Raw genomic sequence first — 21332 nt, forward strand, 5'->3', positions numbered from 1 at the left:
TTTATCATCAAAACTTGGGACATGTCTGTTTCTTCTTCAATAAATTTCCAGGGACTCAATAAATGAACTCATTTAATAGGTGAGTGGGCACCAATTTCGTGCAAGGGACATGATAGCTTCAATGTGAGGGGAAAGATAAGCCCGACCTTCCACATCTAGCCCGAATTCTAGGCAATGGGAGCCAAATCTTCCAACAAGACACTGTGGCCAACCTTCTTCCAACTGTCACAGCCAGACCCTTTGGATCTGACTCCTGGCTCCATCACTTTTATAAGTTATTCAAACCCTCTATGTCTTAGCATTTTGGGTATAAATCGGGGATAATGGTAGGGCCTATCTCACAGGGTTGTTATGAGGACTAACCCAAGTCAATACATTGAATATGAGTTAGCGCAGTACCTGGCAGACAGTAAGTACTCAAGTAATATTAGCTATTCCTATTATCTGCTGTGTGTTATCCTTCATTTCAAGATTAATAATTATATCCCTGTCTGGTAAAAAGATTCCAATGACATGAAAAATATTTCATGATACATTGCAACTTGAATTTAAAAGCAAGTTACAGTGTCATTTCTATCTGCCTCTCTCTTCTGTCTCTCTGTCTCTCTGTCTCTGTCTTTCTTGACTGTAAGGATATATAAAGAATGGCTCAGGTTATTACCCTCTCCTTTATACATAGATTTATTTTCCAAAAATTTTAAGTTATTTTAAAATATTAAACAACAATGAAAAGACTTTATGTACCCTATTTACTAGCCTCTTCTAGGCTAGAACCTAAGCTTCATGAAAGCAAAGGTAGTGGCATCTCAGAATTTGACAAACTTCCCTTTAGTCAGTGTCTAGTTCCGTTTCAGGCTGGCCCAAAGCCAAAGTATAAATCTGGGCCAGGCTCGATTTCCATTTCAACCCCCTCTTTCGGTCCTTCCTGCCTCCCTTTTCAGGTACCCATCTCAGGGGCTGACTCCTTCCATCTTTCACCTAATATGTGCCATGAGCCCTGGGGGTTCATTACTGTGCCAAGTATTGAAGATGAAGAGGCCTCTGCCCTCGGTGACTTGTGGCCTCATCCTGCCCCTGCTGACTATCCATTGTGATGGCATGTAACCCCCAAGAGCAGCCCTCCCTTCAGGGTTAGCTCTTCCCCACTCCTGGACCCACTCCCGCAGAGCCCACGCTTGTCTCTGCTCCATTTTGTTACAGAGGACATAATCCCTATGCATCAGTCCTGATGTGCCCCTGTGCATCAGTCAAGTCCTGGCAGAAAACAACATTGCACTCAAAAGGGCTTAACCGAATTAAATAAAGGGACTACTCACAGAGCTGTAGGCAGGTTTCAGGGAACCAACCAGGTGTGCCAATACCCTCAAGGACTAGCAACAGCAGGGAGCCATGAGATGAGTACCCACGGGCCTGAAAGGGAAATAGTGTTATTGGAGCTTATTGAAGTACAGTGATTATAGATAATCACAGAGCAACACAGACATTGCTACTCCCTGGCACAAAAGCAGGGAGAGAAGGAGAAATAAACACTCTACTCTCTCATCTCCTGCCAGTGCCCATTTGGCTGAATTCATAAGCCGAGGGCAAGGCTGCCCTAGTGATATAGTCAACCTGGAAAGGCGTTACTCTCCATACTAACAGGTTCATGGTAGACCCAAGTTAAGGATGGCATCAGTTTCGGGCCTGGGTAGACCAATGGGGGAGATGTTTTAGGTCAGACCTCTTCAAATCAGGCCTTCTAAGTAATTAATCCTCTAATCCTTGCACCTGTGGGTACTAGAGAAATGCTCATCAAAAAGCTAAACTAATGCATTGCAGCTTCATAGGTTTTTTTTTCTTTTATATTTTATTCTAGTTAGATATGGAGCATATCTGGAGGGTGAGGGGTACTTTGTTGATTTGAGTACCTAGAATGTCTCTAGCATCCCTTTATTTTTAACATTCATAGTAGGCCTCAAAGACAGAGCCGAGAAGCACAAAGATGTCCATAGCAAAGCAGGCATGTTCCTGGGCACACGGCACACCATGCTAAAGATGTCTCTTCTCCACACCTCAGCTGTAGTGATTCTCAGCAGCACCCTCAACCCCATCATGGAGCAGGAAGCAGAGGGTAGGGGACAAGAAGAAGGGAGAACCAAAAAGGAGAAGATGGGATGGGGTTCCTGGCTCCAGCTGGGAGAGAAGAGAGAATTTGGGTGGCAATGGGGACTGGCTTTCCTCCTCTTGAAGTTCCCAGCTTTTTTCTACCTTAGATCTGTAAGCCATGTAGCTTGGGTCCTGATTCACTAGTTCAAATTCTTTCCCTGGGCCGCTTCCTCTGCTGTGGGCACAGTAATTTTCTTACTTATTTTTTAATTTTGTTTTGTATGTTGAAAATAGTTTTTATTTTATAGAAGACTGTATATATTCATTTCCTAGGGCTGCCATAACAAATTACCACAAATGTGGTGGCTTAAAATAACAGAAATTTATTCTCTTATAGTTCTGGAGGCTAGAAGTCCAAAAGAAGGTGTCAGCAGGGCCATGCTTCCTTTGAAGTCTCTAAGGAAGAATGCTTCCTTGCTTCTTCCAGATTTTTCTTTCTTTTTTAGCATTTTATTTTATTTTATTATTAGTTTCAAGTATACAGTACATTGGTTAGACATTTACATAGTTTATGAAATGATCCCCCCAATTACTCTATCACTCTTCTGGCTTTACACATAGCCAAGTAATTTCCTTGCTTTAGAAGGGAACTTCAGCTCAGTAATGACAATGGCTCCTTCCATTTGTGTGCCACTTCAGAGTTTGCTCTTGGCACCCTTGTCAGGTCACAGAGCTTTACCTTTTATCAGCTGAGGTAATGGGAGTCTCAGGTCTCAGGGAAACAAGTTGCCTAAAGGCGCAGAGCAGGCGGTGTCAGAGTGGAAGTCACAGCCTTGTTTTTCTGTCTCCCAGTCACATTTTTCCCTCACAGTGATAAAGGGTTTCTTCAAGAAAGAAGATAGCAAAGTACTTAAAGGTGGACTAAACTAGTTTTAAGGGAGGAAACTGTGCATGTTGAGGATAAAACGCATTAGGTCAATGGTTCTCAAAGTGCTGTCCCTTGACCAGCAGCAGCCATCAGGGCATCTAGGAACCTCTTAGAGAAGCAAATTCTTGGGCCTCAGCCAAGACCTACTGAATCAGAAACTTTCCAGGAAAAGAGATGTTCAGGAATCTAGATTTGAAGAAGCTCTCCAGGAGATGCTGATGCAGGCCAAAGTTTGGGCACTCCTGAATCCAGGGGAAAGGAAGTGTGTGGGTGGCGGCACCCTGGGAAAACAGGCTGGTGTTAGTATAAGTAAGAGGTGGGAAGGTAGGTAATTGTTTCCGTGGATTCTGCAGATGGTGTTGATGAGTAAATGAAGCTGGTTAAAGGCCATTGCAGCATTTTTTTGTAATAGCAAAAGACTGGAAGCAACTCAAATGTCTACCAACAGAGAACTGGTCACGTGAATTACAGTGCATCCATGTAATGGAATACTATGTGGTATAAAAAAGCACAAGAAGCTTGGGATACTTTGATGTGGAAAAAAAAAATCCAAAATATAATTAAATAAAGAAAAGAGGAAACATAAGAAGAGTTTATATAACATGTTAACTTTGTGTATAAAATAGGAGACCATATGTGACGACATGATAGCAAATACAATAGGATTTTTTTAGATTCTCACTCATGTGTAGAAAAAAACAGAACTAGTAGAAACAAAGAGCAGATTGGTAATTGCCAGAAGTGGGGGTCAAATGGGTGAAATGGGTGAAGGGTATCAAAATGTACATACTCCGTTATAAGATAAATAAGTTCTGGAAATTGAATGTACAGCATGGTGACTATAATTAATAATATAATATTGTATAGTTGAAAGCTGCTAAGAGAGTAGTTCTTAAAAGTTCTCATCATAAGAAAAAAATTGTAATTATGTGAGGCAATGAAAGCTAACTAAACTTACTGTGGTAATTTTGCAACACATGCATATATCAAATCATCATGTTGTACACCTAAAACTAATATAATGTTATGTGTCAATTATGTCTCAATAAAACTGGAAGAAATAGGAGAATTAAAATATGTATTTGTATTTACTTGTACCTGCAGGAAGTCTGGACAGATAGACAAGAAACCAATAAGAGAGGTACCTGTGGATGAAGGATTGGGGTGAATGGAGGCAGAAGTAGGAGACCAAATTTTCACTGCATTTTCTTTTCAAAAAATTGTCAAACCTTGCAAATATATTACCTATTTAGAAAAAGTGAAAACAAAATGTCCCTAGGTGCAATTCAGAAGTAAAAGCACAAAAAACTCCCTCCCAAGGAGCCAGGATGGTTGGCATTTGACCCAAGGGAAAGTCCATTCTCCCGCTACAGAGGCCAACAGAGGTCAGAGTGCCGGGTTTGCCCACACTCATTGTCCTTCCTCTTAGGCTCAAAACCTCCCAGAACGGCCAAGGAGCTTTGGGGGAGTTTGGACTTATTAATAAGGCTGAGACCAGCAGTTCTCGGCCTTTCTTACACATTAAAGTCATCTAGGAAGATCTAAAAAATACTCATGTCCAGGCCCCATTCCCAAACTGCTCAAATCAGAAAATCTGAAGTGGGGCCTAGAAACCTGTATTTTTAAAGCTCCTCAGACAGACATGGTTCTAAATCACTGTCTTAGACCTGAGTCAGTTCATTTATCCAGAAAGCTGGAGAAAGGAAGAGAGGATATCTAGTAGCTTAAAAGAAGAGATAACATATCCCATCGAACCTGTCAAGGTTAAGTCTGAATGCAAATTTTTAAAATATGGCTTAATTAGAATATGTGATCAACCTGTTTTTTTCCCCTTCTGCAGCCCAATTCTGAAACGAAGCCCAGACATCACCAAATCACCACTGACGAAGTCAGAGCAGCTTCTGAGGATAGATGACCATGATTTTAGCATGAGGCCTGGCTTTGGAGGTATGAGACGTGTACTCATGGGAGCTGTCTTCTTTCTCCATGTCTGTCTGTCTGCCTGTCTATGAGCAGAAATCAATTAGCTTTGTTCTCCCCTGATCAAGTCTGTCTCTGTGCTCAATGAACAAGGCACCGAGCTCACAGCATCTTCTGAGCATTTGCCCTGCCCAGTCCGGCCCGGGCTCTGCTGAACTATTCTCATGAGGTGCCCACTAGTCAGTGGCCAGACCAGGCCAGCCAAGCTATCTTCAGGCCACTGCTCCTGACAAGGATGGCCCAGGATTAGTGAGGCTAGCAGCTAGCTGTCGGAGGGGCAAGAGGAAGATGGGGCAACTGCTGCCCAAAGCTGCCTCCTGAAAATTCTCCAAAATAACAACCTTGGACTAAATTTGTTCTCATCTGGGAGCTGACAGACAGAACCCTGGGTACATATCTAAGGGCAGTGTGGTCTGCTGAGTTTAATTAAATGAAAATAGCTTGAGAAAATAATCATTTGCCAAAGCCCTTTAAAGCTTAGCCTGCAGCTGTGAGATTTCAGCCCTCTTAGTGTTAAATAGGGTTTTTGTCCTCATGGGTTTTTTCCCCCCTGGGAAAAAATATTTATTTTAGAAGTCATTCTTATGCCTTTTATTTCTTCCAGTCACCTTCGCCCAAAGAATAAACAGGTTCTAGAAGGGAGTCTCTAGCCTATAGTCTGTTGCTGTTGGGTCCAAATTCACTTTTTCACTCCACAATGATCTAAATGTGCTTCGTGCTTGCCCTACGTGCCTGGAAGCAGGGAGGGAAAAGGGCAGCAATCTACTTTCTTCAGAATTTTTTTTACCCTTTATGAATATTAAGTTTTCATGGCCTAGAAATGCCAAAAAAAATTGAATGGTTTCAAGACCAACTTTGTGTATCATGTCCCCCCTGGAAGCTACTTCGTCATGTGGCAAAGATGCAGCTCTATGGCCCTGGAAAATCATCTGAGTATGACTTTGGCTATGGGTGCCTATTTATCAAGCAATGCTTTCCTCGTGGCCAGACAGAGACGTTGACTTCCATGATGAAAGAGGGTGAAAAATCAGGAGGAAAATATATAAAATAAAGTGGATGACCTCATGCTAAGGAGTAACTCCTTAGATCAGAACTAGTTTTGATCAGCTTTGGCCTTGGTCTTCATTGTACCTTTAGATGAGCATGTATAACCATACATATATTAATCTCCTTGTTTCAGAATCACCTGGGATGATTCAGACAAAAAATAATTAATTTTACCTTTGCTGGAATAGTCTAGAGAGCCAGTCTATGATTCCACCCCTTTTTCTCTCTGGTTTGACTTCATCTTGGCATGTGAGAACACCAAACCTTCAACTCTGACGTGACACCAAGGTTCCAAATAAAATGTTTCTTAGGCCTATCTCTTCCACAGTAAAAGTTCAAGTAAAAAGAATAAATGCTTTTTGCCACACCCTGCCCACAGGCCCGGCCATTCCTGTTGGTGTGGATGTGCAGGTGGAGAGTCTGGACAGTATATCAGAGGTCGACATGGTAAGTGCTTCTCTTTCCAGGGCTGCGGGCAGGGGGATCCACACAGGACCTGCTCTGGGGCAGAGCTCTGCACACCTGAATTCGCTGAGTCTCACAACTCCCCAGGGAGTGGGCATTTCCACACCTCTTGTTACAGATGGGTCAAGGAGGTATAGACACTTGCCAAAAGCCACCCAATTGGTATGAAACAGAGCCAGATGACAAAGTTGATCTTCCCCCTCCAGGGACCAGTCTCTTGGCAAAGGGATGCGTTCTCTGGGCAAAAGCTCTCAAACATAAACAGCAGGGTCCAAAGTTGCAGCTGCCAAATAGCCAAGCACATTCTGCTACTAAGGATTCTGTCCTGTTGTGGAAACACAAAAGAAGCAGATGTGTTCCCCCAGTTCTCCCTTTTTAGTGGGTTTATATATATATAAACATTCTAGAACTCCTTGACTTATAGGACTTTTTAGGGCCTTATCTTAGTTTGGGTTCCCCAAGAAGCAGACCTGAGACAGTATTCTAGCACAAGCAGTTTATCTGGGAGTCAATGCCAGGAAACACAAAAAAAGAGTCGAGAGGTGAGAGAAGGAAGGGAAGGAAGCAAAAGTGGCTATGCCATCGAACCAGTTACTACCAGGATATGAAATGCTGTCCCACTGGGGTACTCTGGGAGTCAGGACAGAACACACCTCGGGATTATTTCAACCGAGGAGCCAGGGAGCTGGGGCACTTGTCCACCTGCCTCACTCCCCAGCTCCCCTCTCTGGCTAAAGGCTGCTTCCAGAGGCATTAACTCTGGCACCTCCAGTTTGCCCTGTGTGTCGGCCTGGGAGCCCTCAGGCGGAGGGGCACGGTGCTGGCAGTAGCAGCCTTCTCAGTGTGGAGGCTATGACAGGGAATGATGAGGAGCTCAGGGACACCTTTCTTTAGAGGCCTCTTGCTGAGTTCTTCTGCAGTGTCCTCTTCCTCCTACTGCAGCAAACCGCAGGGACTAGAAGCAAGATCTCACGGTGCTCAGTTTCATTTCCCAGCTAGGTGATGGCTCCACGGAAGTAGAGAATGTCCTGCTGATACCGCATGGGTTCAGTGTGTGGAGTTCCCCTCTCTACCTTCTGGCCCCAGGACTTCACGATGACCTCTACCTGAGGCACTACTGGAAGGATGAGAGGCTGTCCTTCCCGAGCACCAACAACCTCAGCATGACGTTTGACGGCCGGCTGGTGAAGAAGATCTGGGTCCCCGACATGTTTTTTGTGCACTCCAAGCGCTCCTTCATCCACGACACCACCACGGACAACGTCATGCTGCGGGTCCAGCCGGATGGGAAAGTTCTCTACAGCCTTCGGTAAGGGCCTTCCAGGCCCCGCCCCACTCCCCCACGCCGCACCCCGCGCCGCACCCCGCGCCTTTTCACCCGTGGCACTCTTTTACACCCGAAGCATGGAAGGAAAGCAAATCATTTGTTTTAACCAAGAAAATCATTGTTTCCACAACAGCTCTTTGCTTTCTGGCAAAGAGCTAGCTTCTAACTTTTCGGGAGCTTCCAACTTTTCAACATCAAGTAAAACTAACTGTACATATGAGTACAAAGTTAAAGAATTATTCAGTCTTGAAAATACACTTGGGGAAAACTCTCCAGCTGATAGTTATGATTTATGCCCTATCCTGTATGTTATGTTTCAGTTGAAAAACTTTACTATGATAAAAATTATTTCTCTGGTAGAAGTCAGAGAAATAGATAATGCATTCTTCTCAGTCTTCTCTCCTTCGACCTCTCTGATTCCCATTTTTTGGATACATTTTAGAACTTTGACATTTTCCGGTTTAATCTGCTCTCATAAGTCTAGACAATCACTTTCCTAAGTTTAGACAATCAATAAACAATAATTCTAGCCTAATTGGTAGCATTTGCCAAATTCTGTAATGTAAATATGCCTATCATGGCTAATTTCAAGATACCAACTTGATGTCACTGAATGCAGAGTGGGAAGAAATGGGTGGCAACACACCATTAGATAGTATTTTCACCATATAAATATAATAGATGTAGGTAACTTCAGGAGTATAGGTAATAGTAAAATAATTAGGAAGTGATGAGTTTTGAGTATTATTTTTATTTTTAATGTAACTTATTTAATTTTAAGTTTATGTAACTTAATTTTTAATAATGGCTATGTCTAACAACCAGCTTGCAAACTCCTTGAAATTCTATTGGTCAGCTCTCATGAGCTGAAAGATGTCCAATCCAGCATATCATCGGATGTGACCTCACAAGGAAGAACAGAGAAAACAAGAGCATGAAAAACCTCCTGTATGTTCAGGATCACAGTCATCAATGAGCCTCCTTGTTCCTAGACACATGATTTGATTTTTTTATTGCAAATAAAGCCATGGGTTTGTTTGATTTAAGAGGGGAAAAGAAGAGGCCTAGGTTACTGAGGACTACCTCTTTGAGATTTATTTGGGAGGAAGCATGGAGTAGCTGGGTATTGTCAACTCTGTCAGCACAAGTTAACTCCTAAAATACATCCTAATATACCATCCTCTTACCTCGTCCACTCATTTATTCATTCAACAGAATAAATTTTTATTAAGACCTTTTGGGTGCCAGGGTGGCCCCAGAGTTGTATATATGAAAGCCCTGCCAGGTTCCGTCTTAAGCTCTGGGGACATAAGGTGAAATGATATGTCACTGCCCTCAGCATGATTTCAGGCTAGTGGAGATTAACATGGAACTGGATGATTAGAATGCAACTAGAGGTATGGACTCCACGCAGAGGATGGGAGGGCAGGGAGCGACGGGTAACAGGAAGGTGATAGAAGTTCCCTAGGCATCAAGATACAATAAGTGAATTCGAAAATGAAATACTCTATCATGCTAGATAGATTTTATTAAGGAAATGTTGAAAAACCAATTCTGTGGCTCTTGAACTTCCAGTCAACTTCAAGATATGAAAAAGTCAATGATGTGGAAGGAAAAAAAGAGTTGTGAGATTTTTCTTAGAAGAGAGCTGTGGAGGTGCTATGAGTGGGCTTGCTCTGGGACCATTCAGAGTCTTTGGTACATGTGTGCCTACTGCATAGTTAGAGGGTGAGAGAAGCACTGTCTAACCACCCCAGGGGGAAGAGCTAGGAGAAGCTTATGCTCTGATAGGATCAATTTGCATTCCTAGGGTTGTCGGGAATAGTTAAGTTGTGTGGAATGAAATGTGGGTGGGTCAAGCAAGAGCTAGGGTGGGTTGTAGCTGCTAGAGAATGAAGGTACCCAGCAGTGGGAAAGAAGAACCCAGGAAAGAAAGTCTCAGCTTCAATCGTGTAGCAGGCTTAGAGATCGTGAAGCCACCTAGCCTAAGAACGGTCCTGCTCCTACCTCCCTTTTCTACTCATATCCATGTAGGAGATGATCAGGCATGGGCAGAAACAGACCATTTGAATGCCAACGCTGTACCTCAGCTGGGCGGAGGAGGAGAAGTCTTGATTTGAACGAAGCTGGAAGTTGGTTACTATCTCGAACCAAAATTCTTTTGATTTCTGAATTGAGATGTGTTTTGTTACAAAGGTATGACTCTCTATTACATGAGAGTGAGCAGAAAAATCACAGGACCTGCTAAGTTTCCATGGAAGACAAGTGAAGATCCCCCAGTGAATTAATTTAAAGGGACTTGGGAAAACAAAAAACAGACGGGATAGATTTCACCACAAACTGCGCTCTTTCATTGTGTGGGTTACAAGTGGAAAAGCGTCAAGTCAGGGTGCAAAGAATCAGTCTGATGACCCTCCACCCCCAACATAACCTGTTTAATTAGCATATCCAGGGGAGATAAGACTACCCAGCTGCCAGCAAAACAAAATTCTTCCAGAACACAAGTATTCCACACCAAATGGAATGGGGAAAATAAGACAAATATTTGGATGATTCAGTTTTAAGAAAGCTCTTTTCTTTGAAATTTCCATTAAATTAAAAGTGATTTTTTTTTCTTTTTGGCCATAAATTATCTATATAATTTCCACAACATGTGTATAGCCAATTTTCTGTAGTTGAAGAAAAAACAGTATATTCAATACCAGCCAATGACCTGCCATGAGATTTCCCCACTGGATGGGAGATCTTCTGTGACTGATGATATCTCTGTTTATTCTTTGATGCAGAAGCTTTTTTGTGTGTGTCAGCTTGGAAACAAAACCATTAGATGTCAGCAAGTGCTTGCATGTTGGTACAGTAAGATCTTTCAGTGTTTTTACACTACTATGATTTCTATTACTATTATCTACTAAAAACACCTATGTCCACTAGTAGATATTATCAATATAAAAATATCAACATTGTAAAAAAGTGCTGAATTTGGCAACTGGTGTTAGTGCTTTTTTAATATTGCTGAAGTATTGTACATAAATATTAAATATCAATATAATCAAGAAAAGAACAGAAGAACTTAAATTTGTCTAAAACAGAAGAACAATATAGGCATACCTTGGAGATATTGTGGGTTGGTTTGGTTCCATATCTCAAGGATAAAGTGAATAGTAATCCTTTTGCTGGTGGATAGTCTTGCCTTCAATTTGTAAAAAACACATCCGTGAAGTGCAATAAAGAGAAGCACAATAAAAAGAGGTCTGCCTATATATGGTCTTACAGTTTCTTTGAAGAAACTGTATCATATGAGTTTATTTCACATTGTTATATTGATTGAGACTATTGCTTTTTTAAAATGCTCGAATATGATAGGAATTAGCAGAGGCATTCTATCTGCTTCACACTGACCCTGGACTTAAACATAAATACTTGAGAGTATTACAGTGAGGGTATCACTCATTAACTACTCATCTTAAGCCTGACACATCGCTTATGAATTATAGGAAAGAGGCAGTTACATTGGAAGGAAGCAGAGGCTCTTTCTGCTTGTTTTAGCATTTTGCACGTGTATTTTGGTTCCTCTGAAAATCTGGACTTCGTCTTTTGTTTCTAGGGTTACCGTGACTGCAATGTGCAACATGGACTTCAGCCGGTTTCCTCTGGACACACAAACGTGCTCACTTGAAATCGAGAGCTGTGAGTAGCCTTGTGCCAGACATCAGCATATAGCTCCTGAGTAATTCTGAACACCTCTGACCTACTCTCAGCAGTAGGAGCAGTAGGTGGACATCAGGTCATCCACAGGCAGCATTTCTTCCTCCTCAGAGAACATCAGGTCTGCTCTTAAGCCCTTTGAGTTGGACCAGGCCCACCCAGGGTATCCTAGATCATCCTCTTTACTTAAAGTGACTGGTTGTAGATGTTAGTTCTACAAAGCATCTTCTCAGTAAAACCTAGATTAGTGTTTGATTGAATAACTGGGTACTACAGCCCAAAGGACACATGAAACCAACTGCCACACAGGTCAAAGGTCAGAAATAGAATAAAAGAGAGGAATAAAATAGAGCATCAGTGAGCCCTGGAAAGCACTGTATATACATGAGCAGACTGGACTCACATCTCTGTTAGGTTTATAGCTGTTCTGCCCAGGCTGCAAGTAGATATGTTCAGTTGGAATAAGAAGTGTACTCACCTAAAGTGCCAGGGGCTGGGGAAGTGATAGTACCAGAAGGAATGATCCTCACGGGGGAATCACTTTAATTTTACCTAGGGTAGGAGCAACTGGAGGTCTACTGAGAAGGGACTTGGTCCTTTCTTGCTAGAATGCAACCCTTATTACCTGAAAGTGTTCAAAGGTATTCACTATCAATGATGCATCACTATACTTTGAAAGAAGAAAGGAAAGGGCTAAATTACCCTGGTTTAGAAGGCTAAACCATATAAAATTTCGCTATCATTTAACCGGCAAAAGTTTTTTAAACAGAGCAAATTACAGTTTCTAATCTTCAAAAACATCAATTTCATTTGGTTTAACCTAATAAATGGCAGGCCGAATTGCAGGGTGAGCCCTTTTGCAGGAATTATGAGCATTTAGGCTCAAGAGCTTTGTTCTGATGACTTCCGGAAGACAGGAGAATTAGATGTATCTTTTTGGATTTTGTTTTTCTCTGTTTAGAGTGCAGTTTGTTTATGCAAACGATCCATTACAATCCCAATATTTTGTGTGGCAGATTGAGGGCAGCTCCCACAGAGCCGCACAGACAGGCCAGTCTTCCCATTGTTCTGTGCCTGATGCTCTCTCATCTTTTCAGATGCCTATACGGAAGATGACCTCATGCTATACTGGAAAAAAGGCAACGACTCCTTAAAGACAGATGAGCGGATCTCACTCTCCCAGTTCCTTATTCAAGAATTCCATACAACCACGAAACTGGCCTACTACAGCAGCACAGGTGTGTGGCGTGTGCTAGCCAGGCGAGGGTGGGTCATCCTCTATTTTAGAAAAGGTGTGAACTGGTTGTCAAGTGAGCAGAGCCAGCGCTGCTTGAATTAGAAACCGAAGATGGGAATCCTAAATCAGGTCTAGACGGTGGCGAGCATTGAGTGGAGGTGATTTTTTGATGCCACCAAGCGTCAGGAGTGATAACCTAGAAAATATCAGTAAGGACTTAAATGAGGCATGTGGGGAGGTTTGTCTGAGACAATCACATTGCCATTGTAGCAGTGGGCATCTTACTCCTGATATGATTACCAGAGCCCCGTCCTCTGCAGGCGAGAAACAGTCCAATATTAGGCCTGTTTCCATGTACATTCTCTCTGCTTCAGCCAACCCCTTTGGGGGTGCTCCACTCTAAATCAATCACGTCTCACTATACTGCTTGCACAGGTCCTTCTTATGACCTTCTTGCGAGCCTTGGTGCAGGAACCTGGTCATTTTCCTGTGGGCAGTGCCGTTGTTTTTTGAACCAAGGGTCTGGACAGGCTTGCCAACCCCTTTCTCCTGAGGACACGCTCTGTGGTCTCCCTCCTGGCAGCTGAGGTTAACAGCTGAGGCCTGTGCTCTCCAACTCTTGCCTCTTTCTTGAGTAATCACTTTTCAGGATGATTTTGCTCAAATCCTTATGGAGTCTCTATTGCTAAAACACTGTATGACTGACTGCACAGGGAAGAGCAACCTTTAAGTGTTTCTAATCTATAACAGCAGGCAGCATTATTCTTCCAACATACCTTGACAATCCAGCACATCTTATCTTCTGTATATAGTCTTGGTTCTTCAAGGGACTCCCATTCCTATGACCTTTAGCATTCTGATATTCCCTGCTGTCTTGGTCTATTCAGGATACCATAGCAAAATACCATAGACTGGGTGACTTTTAAACAACAGAAATTAATTTCTCACAGTTCTAGAGGCTGGAAAATTCAAGATCGAAGTGCTGGAAGATTCAGTGTCTGATGAGAGCCCGATTCCTAGTTCATAGACAACCACCTTCTCACTGTGTCCTCACAAGGTGGAAGGGGTGAGGGAGCTGTCTGTGGTCTTTTTTATAAGGACATTAATCCTATTCATGAGGGCTTCCCCTTCATGAGGCCACCTCTCAAAAGCCCCGCTTCCAAATACCATCACATTGGGCATTAGGTTTCGACGTATGGATTCTAGGGGAACGCAAACATTTGGTCTGTAGCAGGAGTTCCCAACTTTGGGGCCATGGACTGGGATGCCGTGGCCTGTTAGGAACTGAGCCACACAGCAGGGGGTGAGCGGCATGTGAGCGAGAGAAGCTTCATCTGTATTTGCAGCCGCTCCCCAGCGCTAGCATCAGCATCTCAGCTCCACCTCAGATCATCGGGCATTATCTTTTCATAGGAGCACCGGTTCCTGGTGCCAAAAAGGTTGGGGACCGCTGGTCAGTAGCGCCTCTACAATTACTTTCTGGAACTGTTACAATTATAAATAGTGCTTTGTAATTGCCCAGGATGCCAAGTTTTGAAGTTAATGTTGCCAAGTCCTCATTTTCTTTTCAGTTCTCATTATCTCAAGCGTATCCTGCCTTTTCCTCTTTCTTTCATTGTTCCTCTATTTCTTTCAATTCCTCCATGCATATTTTTCCCTTGTTAAGAACACAAAGGCCAAGCCGAAGCACAGCGGAACCTGTGATCGTTCACTCTGTTCCTAAATGCAGTGTTGTGTTTAGCTTGATATTTTAACTTAAAACTAATTTTCTTCCATAAAGAGATCCAAAGGGGATTGTTTGAATCCGTACTTCTCAAACTTTAATGTGCGTATGAATCACAAAGGGAGTATTGTTAAAAGCAGATTCTGATTCAGTAGATCTAGGGTGGGGATCAAGAGCCTGCATTTCTAAGCTCCTAGGTGATGGTAATGCTGCTGGGTCCTGTCCCATAGTTTGAGTAACAAGAGTCTTAAATGACCTTCTCATGGGGTTCCTTTTATGTATAGGACAGGGGTCAAAGATTTATTGAGATGGATTCGCCCCTGTGATGTGGGTATAATATAATCCCTCTGTTCCATGGTTTTTCTCACCTCTACTTTGCAAAGGTGTGGTAAGTTTCCAGTGAAGTGTCTAAGGCATCTATGGTTCCCTGAATAAAATTTGTTTTATGAAGGAGCTGGGTAGCTCTGGTGTGTGCTGTCTTGTCTTCCTGTGTCCCCCAGGCTGGTACAACCGTCTGTACATTAACTTCACGTTGCGTCGCCACATCTTCTTCTTCTTGCTCCAAACCTATTTCCCCGCCACCCTGATGGTCATGTTGTCCTGGGTGTCCTTCTGGATCGACCGCAGAGCTGTGCCTGCCAGAGTCCCCTTAGGTAAGGAATATTTTAAGTGCATATTCCAGGTATCTGAAAATATAAATAATTCCTTCCAGATAAAACCATTCATTTCAGATTGGTCCTAAACCCATTGGCATTATAACTTGGAAACACTTCAAGTTATTCATTCACAGGTGAAATGCCATTATTAAAAATCTAGAAAACCCGTTTCCAGGTCTCCATAAGTGCCCATGCAAACAGCCCATCTTTAGTCTCGTTTGAGCCGTATTCTGGGGTGGGTGATCCTAGTCTGTGGGTGCTTTCTCTGCCCGCTCGCATAAGGAAATGACAACAGGATTTTTCAAAAACTGGCCCAGGGGATCTTTGTGACAGAATCTCCAATGGAAATTTTTAAAAATGAAGAACACTGGGTCCCACCTACCTGAATAGAATCAGAATCTTGAGAGAGAACCACAAACCTGTGTTTTGAACAAGCTCTCCCATTAATTCTTATACGTGCTCAAGCCTGAGAACCCCTGCTCTATGAGAATTCCATTGACAGCTATTTGCCTTCGACTCTACCCCCACTTTAAGTATTATGCCCACTTAATCACACACCACCATTGCTCATATCATTTAGGGGCTTCAAAAGAGAGGGTGACCCACCCGATTTCAGTGAAACTGGATTGGACATGGCCCTTAAGATGACCCCAATCCCCTGTGATTTGGTGTCTGCCAAACAAATGTTCTGAGCTTAATTTGAAATCCTGAGGAAATTTCCACTGACAGATGCCCTGTCCCTTAACAGTTGTTCTATAGCTTAAACAGTTACTGTACTAAATAAACATACATTCTAGTTTTAAATATCTGTCTCCCTTAAATGAGGTTAACATCATCATCCTTGGTAAAACTGGACACTGCTGAATAGTCAGGCAGGTCCAGCAAGGGGGTGGCTGCCAGAGGTGCCCTGACAGCTGATGACAGAGGCCTGAGACTACAGGACTAGCAACAAGGACACAAATATTAAAGTAAATCTGGTGTACTTTTTTCCTTTTTTAGAGAGGCAGTTACAAGAAACATATATATCTGCTCATATATGTAATCTTTGTTTTAAACACAAATGAATGGAAATAAATCTTACTGCCAAAATGTCTGGGGCTCCCTTAGGAGAAGAAAGTGATACAGGTGCTACGATGAATATGAGGTATACAGAGGGGAGAAGAGTAAGCTTGAGGGGTGGAGGAACAGGAGAGGCTTCATAAAAGCTAAATCTTGAAAGATGAGCAGGTGTTTGCTAGACTGAGGAACAGGGATGGAGATATTTTAGGCCGAAGGAGCAGGAAGGACAAAGAACGGTGGCATGGTCATCTGGTGTGCTTGGTGAAAGGCAAACACGTGCTTATTTCTCACTTTGTTTGCAGGTATCACCACGGTGCTGACCATGTCCACCATCATCACGGGCGTGAACGCCTCCATGCCCCGCGTCTCCTACATCAAGGCCGTGGACATCTACCTCTGGGTCAGCTTTGTGTTCGTGTTCCTCTCGGTGCTGGAGTACGCAGCCGTCAACTACCTGACGACGGTGCAGGAGCGGAAGGAAAGGAAGCTCCGGGAGAAGGTGACTTTACCATAAGCTAACGGGATGCAGCCCGGTCTAGCTCTGGACCTTGGGCAGATCAGACCTCTGTGAAATGGGGTTAATGATGCCCCCTCCTTCACCTGCTTCCCCCGGGGTTGGTGTGAAGAGCAAACAAAATATGTCAAAACAGTGTGACATTTACTCTGGGCTCTATTTTTCATTGATTCAAACATTTACTTAGCATCTACCATACACCGGGAGGTGCTAAGGCAAGTTTACTAACACATAATTCCTTTAATCTTGGTGGTGTTCATAGTTTAGTGATAAAAATAAATGACGATTCAACATGGTGGAACCAATCGTTTATGAACTTAGAGGCGTAATAAAAGAAGTTTCCAGAGGAGCACATCCTTCCTTCTAGGAATTTTTTCCTCGTATGTAACCTCAAACATCTCTCATCCTTTCCCAGATTATTTTCCCTTCCACCTGACTTTTCTTTCTCCTGTCTGCAGCTCCATGGTTATCTCCTCCAGAAAACTCTCTATGTAGTAGTAAACTATCCCCACAATGCCACTCCTTTCAAACTCCCCCTTCCCTACTCTCTCTGTTTCTCAGTAATGTTATCTGTAAACACTTTTATCAGGGCTCCTATTGGTTAATGATTGCGTGGAGAACAGGGCAGTTCCCTGACTATAAACATTCTTGTTGGTCTCTGATATGATGTGGTTTGCTGAGTTGTTATGTGTAAGCAAAAATAAGACCTGCTATTTTAGAATGTTTACAGTGTCACCACCATTATTTTCTCATCTCCCATCCCTAATTGGGATTGAAAGAGACTAGAAAAAGGCCACCGCCTCCACCTTGCAGTTTCTTTCGAATGGCTTCTGAGAGTTGAAGCTGAGCTTGCATCCCAACGTGTATTTGCTGTGTTCGCAGCTTCCCTGCACCTGTGGCTTACCTCAGCCACGCACTGTCATGCTGGATGGCAGCTACAGCGACGTGGAGGTGAATGACCTGGGCAACTACATGCCAGAGAATGGAGAGAAGCCAGACAGGATGATGGTGCAGCTGGCCCTGGCCTCGGAAAGGAGCTCCCCCCAGAGGAAAAGTCAGAGGACCAGCTACGTGAGCATGAGGATCGACACCCACGCCATTGATAAATATTCCAGGATCATTTTTCCAGCAGCATACATTTTATTCAATTTAATATACTGGTCGATTTTCTCATAGATGCCTGTAATTTCAGATTCTTTTGTGTGTACTACAGAAATACCTGTATGATGAAAAGTAAGATTATGATAAAAAAAAATGTTCCCAGTACCCACCCTTGCCCAGCTTTCCAAAACTACATTGACATTTCCTGGTTTAATCTGCATTTATTAACAATCTATTGTATATGCAGCCTTATGCTAAGTGCTGCAAGAATATGACACCATAGCAAACTGATGGTAGTTGTTTCTGAAAAAACACACTGCCAGGGTTGTGGTCACACTGTATTTCAACCTCTTTTAGACCCCAGATGCTTATTCACATGATTTCCTTCATGGCAGCACCGTTACATTCTTTGGGCTAGGTGGAATTGGGGCACACCTAAATCTCATTTGCATGGAACACGTGTGCACCTAAAAATCCCCACTTTGACCGAAATTCATGCTGCAGTTTATAGCCTATTATCAATTTCCAATGTACTGCCTCATGTTTATTTGAATACAAGGCAATACTAATATTCCTATTTTTATTAACATCTTGTGGTTCATGAGGTTTTACCTCCTCACAAGAAATGCTCTTTGGATTGGTGCGGTTGCTTCTGATTTGGGTGGGAATTCCCCTGGTAGGGAAACTTTGAAGATAAGGGTGTATACATGCGTTTTGTCAGTTCTGTCATAGAGATAACTAGACTAGAAAACTTGTGTTTGTTTCCTATTTTATAATCACTGCTTCATGTGTCTCCACTTTGGTGCATGTCCTAGTTCAAAGTGAAGTCCTTTCTCAGCGATGAGATATCTTTACTAAAAAACTTGGGAAAAGACTTTTTTTTTTCCCAAGTAAACATTTCAAGAAAATGCATAATTTGAGACTATCTGTAACTCACTAGGATGAGAAATATTCACATGGTTTCTGAAGAGAAAAAGAACACCAAAAAGAAAAAGAAATGAGAAGACATGACTGGTCATCTGCATTTATACTCAGGAAATACTAGCATCTCCTATGAACCAGAAAACGATGGCCACTAACGTCAGGGCATGGGATAAAGGAGAGGGTTCTAATTTGATGTATTATTTTAAACAAATAGTTACTTATATTCTGTATCTATAGGATCGACCTCCACCAAACTTACCCAAACAGCATTTGTTTGAAACTCACTTTAATAAAGTGAATTCTACACATAATAATGTCATTTTCATTCTAAACTTAATTTGACTGGTCATCTATACTAATATGGTATTTCTTTATATGCAAGGCTATACTTTATTCCCATCTGAAAAAAATTTTGCATGATCCTAATTACAAGGCAATCTCCCATTTTTCCAATAAAAGCTCATCAAAAGAAAGTTTTTTTTGACACTCAATAAACTTAAAAGGATGTAGAATAGTCAAATGTTAACTTTTAATATTAAAATATTTATTTTTAAAACATTACTTTTTTGTGTGCATATTTTATGAAATAATTTCAAATTCTTCACAGGCAGGGGCTTTGCCAGGGGCTTCTTCCTCATGACCAGGGCCACCCAGTCTTCTAGCAGGTTTCCAGGGCACATCATCTGAAGTTCCGTCTTTTGGGTAACTCCGCCATTTGAAAGAGAATATAGGATACTGTATTAGTTCGCTCAGGCCACTATAGCAAAGTACCATAGACTGGGTGGCTTATACAGTTTATTTTCTCTTAGTTCTGGAGGCTGGAAGTCCAAGATCAAGATGTCAGCAGGTTTGGCTTTTCCTGAGGCCTCTCTCCTTGGCTTGCTGTGTTCTCTCATGGCCTTTTTCTCTGAGTGCATGCATCCCTGGTGTCTCTTCCTTTTCGTATAAGGACATTCGTCTATTGTATTGGAGCCATACCCTTATGATCTCATTTAACTTTAATTAACCTTAACCTCTTTTAAGGCCCTGCCTCCAAATGCAGTCACATTGGGGGCGAAGGTTTCAACACATGAATTTTGGAGGAACGCAGTTCAGTCTACAACAGATGCCCATAGGAATTATTCCTTTGCATAACAGTGTATCTAATGCATCTTATAGGTATTATCTCTTTATCTTTACAGAATATAATCACATACAGTATTGTTTTTAAAGGTGATCTTTAAAATTGATATCCACCCTAGTGACTTTGAAGAATAAGTGATTAAATTTATAGTAAATTTCTTTGCTACCTTTTCTAGGGAATCTCTAAGTTGATCTCTATAAGCATTTGTAACTAGCATTGATTGAGGTCGTTTCCATGCTATATTTTTTCAAGGCAGTAATCTGCTGTCACAGCTATGTGATTAAGAGAAAGCTCTGTAATGTGACTTTGTAAAGAACCAATTATAAAGCAACTCCCTCTTTTCTGATGGATGTTTTTGGAGAAAACCTCACCATATAAGTGGGCATCTACAGTACCTAATAAACTTTTGCTGCCATGACTGGGGAGTAGGGAAATTTGGTTAATAGGTAGGAACCACATAATCATATTGAATAATTTATTTAAAGAGTTATAATACTGTAAAATACACTTGAAAACAGTATCAAACATAATTTATTTTTTGCCTGGTAGTTCAGAAGACACTTCAAGATTTTGAGAATTTCTTGTTATGGTTTTCGTAAATGTGGACTTCATAAAGATGTACAGAGTGTTACTCGAGAGAGAACTGGGGTTAGAGCAGGTTCTTATTAATAGCAATAGTCTGTTCCTTTGTTATATATTCCTAAACAATATTCTTATTTTTTTCATAGTTCATATTTTATAGAGAAGAGCTGTGATGGTTTATTAGTAAAATCTAGCTTTACAAAAAAGTACTTCACATTCACTTTTTCATTTGAACCAGACTGAGGAAATTTTAAAGGCTGAGAAAGTTGACTGACTAGCAAGCAGATAATATGGTTAATAAGTAAAAGACTCCTAACCCAATTTTCATTCACTTTATTACAAATAAAGAATAATGAACAAGTAAACAAACTGTCACACACAATACATCAACTCTAATATGAGGAAATTTTCTTTTTTACCCATCAAGGACACTCTTTAGGCAGAATAGTACCTTTACTGCTTGCTGGGTGATTGTTTTATTCCCTATAGGTTGTCCTTCTCTGCTCAGAATTGACATTCACTTTGATTTATTAACCTTAAAATTCAGGGGCTCGTCCTCATCTAAATGACCCTGTCTCAATTCTAAATTCCTAGAACTAATTCAAGTGTCTCCCCACCCTTATCAGAATTCCATTTCAGCTTATACAGGTGTTCTAGAGAGCTAAAATGGTCCATCAAGAGACATGAAAGGAATTAGTAACTACAGCCAGATTGATTTCTTGCTCAGCCAATCCTGAGCTCAATGATGGCTGTCTGCAAATGAGTCCAGAACAAGAAGGATCCTTCGAGTTTAAAAAATAAAAGATAAAAACAAAAAAACAAACTGGCAACTGGTTCAACACCAAGGACATGCTTTTGAATATGCAGAAAATCTAT

The 21332-nt window shown here is 41.8% G+C and overlaps 1 protein-coding gene across 1 annotated transcript in view; it reads left to right on the forward strand.

Annotated features, from left to right (window-relative positions):
- GABRR1 (gamma-aminobutyric acid type A receptor subunit rho1) overlaps positions 1–19101 on the forward strand; it is a 31488-nt gene extending 12387 nt beyond the window's left edge. Inside the window, 9 exon segments of the mRNA XM_039853166.1 lie at positions 4854–4960; positions 6420–6487; positions 7592–7604; positions 7607–7814; positions 11437–11519; positions 12635–12775; positions 14998–15150; positions 16515–16711; positions 17609–19101. Of these exon segments, the coding sequence (XP_039709100.1) occupies positions 4942–4960; positions 6420–6487; positions 7592–7604; positions 7607–7814; positions 11437–11519; positions 12635–12775; positions 14998–15150; positions 16515–16711; positions 17609–17902 (1176 nt within the window). The 5' untranslated portion in view covers positions 4854–4941 and the 3' untranslated portion in view covers positions 17903–19101.
- Positions 19102–21332: the final 2231 nt, after the last annotated feature.

The sequence above is a fragment of the Pteropus medius genome, unplaced genomic scaffold, assembly GCF_902729225.1.
Source record: "Pteropus medius unplaced genomic scaffold, Ma_sr-lr_union100, whole genome shotgun sequence".
Classification (NCBI taxonomy): Eukaryota; Metazoa; Chordata; class Mammalia; order Chiroptera; family Pteropodidae; genus Pteropus; species Pteropus medius.